This window comes from Lissotriton vulgaris, chromosome 5, assembly GCF_964263255.1.
Source record: "Lissotriton vulgaris chromosome 5, aLisVul1.2, whole genome shotgun sequence".
NCBI lineage: Eukaryota > Metazoa > Chordata > Amphibia > Caudata > Salamandridae > Lissotriton > Lissotriton vulgaris.
In genome coordinates this window covers 822,659,863-822,668,198 of record NC_141693.1, presented here as the reverse complement: position 1 = coordinate 822,668,198, position 8,336 = coordinate 822,659,863, and the positions used below count along the sequence as shown (strand labels likewise).

General features: G+C 35.2%; 1 protein-coding gene across 7 annotated transcripts in view; it reads right to left on the bottom strand.

The window, feature by feature from the left end:
- Positions 1-1,721: 1,721 nt before the first annotated feature.
- MARCHF8 (membrane associated ring-CH-type finger 8) overlaps positions 1,722-8,336 on the bottom strand; it is a 713,145-nt gene continuing 706,530 nt past the window's right edge. For 6 of the 7 annotated variants that reach the window (XM_086922313.1, XM_086922312.1, XM_086922310.1 and 3 more), the window contains one exon: positions 1,722-4,441. In XM_086922313.1, coding sequence (XP_086778439.1) covers positions 4,137-4,441 — 305 coding nt within the window. In that variant the 3' untranslated portion in view covers positions 1,722-4,136. The remainder of the gene's footprint in view (positions 4,442-8,336) is intronic. The other variant, XM_086922315.1, reaches the window with a different exon arrangement.

The following is an 8,336-nucleotide window of genomic DNA, read 5'->3' as shown; positions in this document are numbered from 1 at the left end:
ATGTGTCAGACAGTAGGAACATTTTTTTTAAAACCCTAGAACCGCGTAATATGGAGTACAGTGAAACAGTCGAAATCTGTGACCAGCATTACACCAACAGTCAGATAAAAAAAATATATAAGGTCAAACACCGTGCTCAACGTATAAAACTGTTTTCACTTTGAACAAATCACATTGGATGCTCTTTTTGAAGTTACTTTTCTTATAACACTGACAGTTCTAGAGGCACATATGGCGCATTGCTTATGCTCCTTTCTAGAGGACTCTAAATTTCTTGATTCCACCAAGCAGGATTCTGCACTAAAATCTCAACTTAATCAGTCATTCTATCTCTGGTTGATGACATGAGAGAAAAAGTAGATGGAGGCAATACTCAGGCACTGGTCCTACTAGATCTAACTGCTGCCTTTGACCCAGTGGATCGTGTAATTTTGGTTTACCGAATCGAGCCCGCGGGCATATAATGGGTCGCCCTACATTGGATTAAATCCTTTCTCAGAGACTGCTCCCAGTCAGTTTGTATCTCCCCTTACTGCTCAGCTAAAGGCCATCTGAGTTGCGGAGTACCACAGGGCTCTTCAATATCCCCTCATCTGTTCAATCTCTATATTCGCCCTCTGGTGCACACTCTTCAGCACAAGAAGGCAAAAATCTATAACTACGCTGATGATATGCAGTTGATCTTTACCATTGATGATACGCCGGAATAAATTGAGTTTTTCCAAAACACCATGCTGTACATCAGAGAATGGATGAGAGATAAGCAACTGAAGCTCAACTCTGTTAACACCGAGATCATTGTCATGAATAACAAGTTCAACCAGTGGAATTCATCTTATTGGCCGTTGGAGATGGGATATCTCTCTATACCAAAGAAATCCGTAATAAGTCTGGGTATCCAACTGATGAGAATCTTTACATGTATCCACAGGTAGAGGCAGTAACATCCTCATGCTTCCTCCAACTTAGGAAAATTTGAAAAATTAGAAAGTTCTTCTCTATGGAAGCAAATATTGAAATTATCATTGCACTAGTCTTTTAATTAATTATGCAAATGCCCTCACCTGGGACTTTTCAATAGGCCTCAACCACAGACTTCAAATAGTGCAAAATCAGGCAGCTAGTCTGGTCTTGCAACCACTTAAACACTGTCATATCTAACCCCTGATGAAGAAACTACATTGGCTTCTGGTGGCTCAATGGTCTATCTTCAAAACAAACTGTACTATCTATAAAGCACTCCATAACAAAGGCCCGGAGTTGATATCTTCAAGAATCCAGAGCTATACCCCGACACGCAATCTCAGCTCACCTCATTTGAACCTTCTAACGGTTCTGAGATTCAAGCGAAAAAGGATGGGAGGAGCAAGATTCGTAGTGATCTGTCTCCCATATCTGGAAGTCACGCCCAATGGAAATTAGACTAGCAGCAAATAACATGAGCTTCAGGAAGTTGCTCAAAATGTGGCTGTTCACACAAGCTTACTGTCAATAACATTGAGCAGATTTCACCTTATTTACCCCAACACCAAGAGACCTACGTTGAAGGTGCACTATATAAGTTAGTTACAACAGAACAGGTCTTAAAAAGAACTGGTATGCACTTATATCAATGTTTTCATAATCAGCATTTTTTCTCTACAAACAAACCTGAAATTATGGGTAAATATCACTTTATTCCAAAGTTTGTTTTATCAATATTTGAAATAATACAATCATTCTGTATTTAAAACTTTTATTTTTTGAAGGAAAAAAGGGAGGTCAGGAGTATTTTTAGTAGGACATAGGTAAAGATAAACTTTTACAAAACACAAAATGTAAAACAATCGGAATATGTTCCCTTTTTAGGTGCATTTTTTCTGGTTACACACAGACAACTGAGTATAACTTGAGCCAAGTGAAGCGTAGAGTGCCTAACAAACTAAAAGGTACTTGTGACTGAACATCTAACATTAAATACATGAAGGACCATTTGGAATCACAAGATGACACGTTGATGTTTTCTTTTCAAGGGTTATTTTTTATCAAATTATATCTTCAAGTGACAGTATTGAGGAGACAACCCCCGAAGTCCAAAATATAGCATACTAAAATCAGTTACACCTCGAATATATTAACCTTCGTTTATCCTCAATTATTTCATACTATTACAATTAATGCTATATCAAAAAAAAAAACACTTTCAGATCCAACACATATTAGTAAAAAACATCCCTGACAAACTATATTCAGATTTTTTTTAATCTGGTCTAAGAAACTCATCTAAATAAATAAATGGTTACGTCCAAAATGGGTAAGTCACAGGGGTGATAGTCTGATATATTTGCCAAATGATACCTCATAAATATTTCAGGTTTCACTTCTGGCTGAAGTTAATTTGTTTTCCAATGTCCTTTCTACATATGTTCTAGGCACCCACAAAAAGCCCACAAAGATAAGATGAATAAAGTAGAATCAGCAAAAAAAGATCCCTGGAGTACAGGGGAAAATAGTGTTCCCTTTTGGTGGCGTGCTTGACACTAAACACTCTTCAAAATAATATTCCAGCTAGCAGGCCACGCCTTTTTTTAATGAGATGGATTTTAGCTTTTCATGGTTACTTTTCATTATCTAAAAGTACAAGAGACAAATAACGACAAAAAATGCAGACTAACACAGTTCTAAAGCACAATGCTTCTTATCTGGCTGCAATTATTATTCAAAAGTTTCCTAAAGAAAAGGGTAGAGGCAACTGTCTTAACTTGTGATAGTACAAGATGTGTTTACGCCAATACAAAGGGAAAATGAGTAGGGCAAATTGTACCAGGAATTGTATCATTCACCAGCCCTTGTCAAGATACTGTCAGGGTGAGGATAATAATTTGATGCGAGTAGCCACTTAAAAAGAACAACAATATTAACTATTTAAATGTTCCTCAATGGCCATCTATCAGTTGCAATGTTGTATTCTTGTTGGTACTGATACTGCAACCTACACATGAAGGAATGATAGGATGAAACTGACTAAATAGATGCAAGGTTTATAGGATTCCTGCCAGGGGCCAGATTGTGCTATGTGATGTACGTGGCTTATTTCACTGCTGGGCTAAAGTGACATCCAAAGTGTTAGTCAGAAGAAACACCACTGCAGATTACACAGCGTGCACATGTATCATGTCTTCTGTACATTAGGAAAAGATTGGCATACGTTTTACAAAGACTGTTCTGATACAAGTTCAAGGATCACCACCAGCAGTTTCACATAATACAAAACAAAGATCAGAAAAAGTGCTGTATACCTTTTTGCTTTATTGTAAGCGGTCCTGTGAAACAGAATCTTATATCAATCATCCAAGCATGATTTGCAGACAATAGTATGCTTTAGGTCCTTCTGCATGGGTCAAACTTCCGCCCAACAGGAGTCTGGTATAGTAATGCAGGGGTCTGTACAGTAAACTCAGTGGAAATACATTAAAATAAATGACATGTTATTCCAAACCCAAGTTATCTTTTTTAATTCTATCATACTATCAAATCTGAAACCAAATTATTATTTTCATAATCTTCACTTTTTATGTAACTAGCTTTGGGCACATTTACTGTAGACCCTGGGATGATTTGTAAGTATCTGCAAAACAATTCATTGGACCCATCCAAATAACAATATAGCCACTGCTTAAATGTGCTCTCTGATGTACAAACCATCAAAGTAAAGAGAAGACAAACATATGCACAAAAAAAGATTGATGTTAATGAAATCCATTGCTAATGTTCTCTTTCATACCAGTCTCTTAACAACTGATAAAAGTTCTCTGCGATGACAGGGCCTATTTGCCAGGTGCACGACTGTGGCAGTGACTTGCCTTTCAACGCTGGCACTTTGGCTCATCAACATATCATGTTGCCACATCCTTAAAAGTACGCTTCTCTTAGGAAGTATGCTTAGATTCTGCAGTTTCGTTACTACATCCAACTATTGAAATTCTGAAAGGAATAGGATGATATCATGTTAACAGCTGAGAAGAATATTCCAATGGTGCCATATAAAAAATTTTAAAAACAAAGAAGTTCAACTTCTCATAATTGTCCGTAGTCATTTACTCTGTCACAGCATACAGTAAACAAACGTTTTTTGCATTGTTTTTTTTCTAAACAAGTCAAACGTTTAGAATTGCTGCATTGCAGTCCTCTGGTTCTGTGTAGTGTGAAGAGTTTGTATCTGAGTGATGGATTCCAAACACTTCCTTACTCTCAAAAGGTGGCTCTGAAACCGCAGGTTTTTCAAAAAGATGCTTTTTGCTGGTTTCCGGGCAGTTCTGTACATATATTACTCTATTATAAGCTTTAAGTCTTCTCCACAATTGAACATACACTTTGCACTGCACATACATGAAGAGAAGTCCTCCAGTGAAACCAATAGCCACCACCACCAACTTAGTCCAAAATGGCCACTCAAGTATACCTGCAAATAAATGGAAAAAAAGCTGTTGGTCAACAAAATACTTTAATAGCCATAACATTATGTATAAGCCATTAGTACCAAATCTTATCAGTATCAGATCTCATTTTACAACACCAGGAGGCTGATTTACAAAAGCAATTAGAAGTACAGGAAGTTGTACCACAGGAGTACTCTTTTACGTATTATTAGATGCCTCTGTGAATCGAACCCAAAACATCAAACTTCATATTAGTAAAAGTGAAAAGCAGAAAAATGTCTTTCCAATTGCAATAAATATATATGAATATTTCTATTTGAGATATTTTGGATCCAATTCACAAAGGCAAGTAGAAGTACATAAAAGAGTACAACAGCAGTACTAGTTTATGTACTCAAAATTGCTATGTGAACAGGCCTCCAAGTGTGCAGGATCACAAGTATGGCACAGCACCTAAGACTCTCTGGCCCGATTTATCAATATTTCACACAATGCAGCAAGACAACTTGCTCTGCCATGCGAAACGAAAAGGGCAGGAATTAACTATATTTACCAATATATGACGCATTACTGCTCTATGCCAGCATTGGCGCACAATCTGCTGCCTAGTGCCAACGCAGGCACTCTTGTGCCACGGTGCAAGGATGAGTGCATTGAAGGCAAGATTGATTTTGTGCAGGACGGGGGCCCCTTCTGTACAAAAACAATCCTTAAAGGTTTTTTCCTCTTTCTAAATGTGCTGCAGAATGGACACACTTAAAAAAGAGGAAACAATGAGAAGTAAAGAAATTTCTCCTTGTTGCGCCTCTTCTGGGAAGGCATAGCATTTTGACACATTCCTAGATTCATCAGTCTTGGTAAATGGGGGAATGCACCAAAATACATTGATGGATGCATGGGAACACCCACACTCCACCCAGTGAATGTTTTCCCAGGCCATAGTAACGCAAGGCGGCGACTTGTGCTGCCTTGCGTTACTCTAGATTTACCAAGCAACGCAGGTTCACTCAAGGTGGTCTTGCGTTGCTTGTAAATCTGAATTAAGTACTGCACTGCCCTAGCAACACCATGTATGACGCAAGGGCAACATAATACACCAGGCCCCAAGTTTGGAACAATGGTTTCTGTGTTCAGTCACAGCTCTACAATGTCAAAGAAGGAAGGAAAGTGATACCTGGATACCTTAAATAGACTGGGCGCACTTAAAAGCAATGTTTGGACAACATTTCAAGTTGTAAATATTGTGAGACAAAAATGTCATTAAAAAATATTGTGACACAAAAATATTGTGATGAAAAAATATTGATGTCAAGAATATTATGTTTTTAGGTAAGTAATATTGTGTTTAAGAATATCATTTTTAATATCATTTTCAATAATGTAGTCCTAAAAATATAGTTTCAATTATGTGAATGTGTTTTAGTTCATATTAATTTTATGTGTTACTTTCGTTAGTGGAATTATTATTTTTTAAATATAGTTTGTAATTTTATGAAGCAAAAAATAATTAGTTAATTAATAATTTGTAATTATGTGCTTGGTATTACTTATGTAACTCATGTAATACTGATTTATTTTAGCCATATTTTAGGTGTGGGTTGCTAGCTTTGTAAGAGTGTAGGGTTTGAAGTTAATTAAGTAATAATGAATTCATAATTAATTATTAATTGTTAATGTAATTGATTATTAATAATGTAAATTGTGCTTTACTTATTTATTTGAGTTACATTTTAGTCACGAGATGCTGGGTTTGTAAAGGTTTTGGGTGGGAAGTTAACTAACAAGTAATTTGTAATTAATTATTTATTTTAAATATGTAAGTTATGGAATTGCTTTGGTTATATTTTAAGAGATAATTTCTGGGTTGGTAGGGGTACATGATGGGAAATTAATTAATAATTGAATAACATTTATTAATTGATCAATATTATTTTCTTCAATAGTAAGTATGTAAACTGATTGTTTTTAGTTTTTTAAATACATAAAGATATTTTGAATTGTAATTAATTTTTTTTAACTTTTGTATTTTTTCTACATTCCTGGAGTTACTTGTATAAGGAATGTGTTTTTCCCTACTCTTGTTCAGACTGCAGTATGAATAATAAAATTAACATCTTCACAGTTCAACCCTTACCTACAGCTGCGTTGTTTGGAGTGGAATAGTAAATTTCACCCCTCCAAAATCCAACATGTTCCCTACCGTGGCAGAGACTGGAGAGGAAATAGTAAATTTTACCCATCAATGTCCAACACTTTCCCGACTAATACACTGTTTGGAATGGGAATAGTATATTTTCCTTCTCCGCAATCCAACGATTTTCCTACTGTTCCACATCCTGGAGCAGAAATAGTAAGTGTTACCCCTTCAGATTCTAACACTTATCCTACTATTGCGCAGATCTGAGTGGGAATAGAACAGTCCACCCTTTCAAAATCCAACACTTACCCTACTGTTGCCCTGAGTGGAATGGCAATAGTAAATTTTGCCCCTCCGAAATCGAATGTGCTCATTACTGTTGCAGAGACTGGAATGGAAATAGTAACTTTCACCTATCCAAATTCCTACACTTTCCCTACAATTGCGCTGTTTATATTGGGATTAGTACATTTTACCCCTCTGAAATCCAATGCTTTCCCTACTATTGCCTTGTTTGGAGTGAGAATAATAAATTTAAGCTCTCCAAAATCCGAAACTTTACCTACTGTTGTGTAGACTGGAGCAGGAATAGTAAATTTAACCCCTTCGATATCCAATGCTTTCACTACTGTTGCTTGGACTGGAATGGGAATAGTACTTTTCACCCCTCCAAAATCCAACATTTTACCTACTAATGCGCTTTTTGGAGTGGGAATATTACATTTTACTCTCCAAAATCCAACACTTTTCCTACTGGTGCCTTGTTTGGAGTTGGAATAGTAAATGTAACCCTTCAAAATCCAACCCTTTTGCTACTGTTTCTAAGACAGGAGTGCAAATAGTACATTTCACCCTCGGAAATCCAGCACTTTCCCTACTGTTGCAGAGACAAGAGTGGGAATAGTAAATGTCACCCCTCCAAAGTCCAATATTTTCCCTACTGTTGCACAGATTTGAGTGAAAATAGTAAATTTTACCACTCCAAAATCCAACTCTTTCTCTACCTTTGCCTTGTTTGGAGTTGAAATAGTTAATTTAACCCCTTCGAATTCCAATGTTTTCCCTACTGTTGCATTGACTGCAGTAGGAATAGTAAATCTACCAATACAAAGTCCAACACTTTCCTTACTGTTGGATAACCTAGAGTGGGGTACATTTAATATTCTTAGACTCCGATAGTTTTCATAATATTGATTGAATAGATTGTATAGCATTGTTTTTTATCTTATATTTGCTTTTATGTTTAAATGTATTTTAATATTTATAGTTTTTTTGTAAATGCATTTGTTTTCGGGATATTTCAATTTATAATATTTTATTTATGTCTATATTAATTATTTTATGTCTTGTTCAATTATTTTCTGGATGTATTGTGTAACAATATTAACAACATGTATTTTCATTACATATTAATGTAATATTTTAAATGCATTACTACAAATAAATATATATATATATATATTCATATTAATATATTTAAAATATGAAAATAATATATAATATAATGTTAAATACTTTTAGAATGTTACTATAAATAAATATATATGTGTACAGATACAAACATGTGTCTGTGCTTCTTTAAGTATATTTTATATATACTAATACATATCAGTGGAATATATTTACTTTAAATTATATTTATACATTAGAACATTTAATATTTACTACCTGAAACTCTATATAAAAAATGCAATATTTGTCAATTTTTTGATGCTATATGGTTTACAATATTTTTTTCAGATATGGTATTGCTTACTATTATAAGTATAGGAGAACGATAC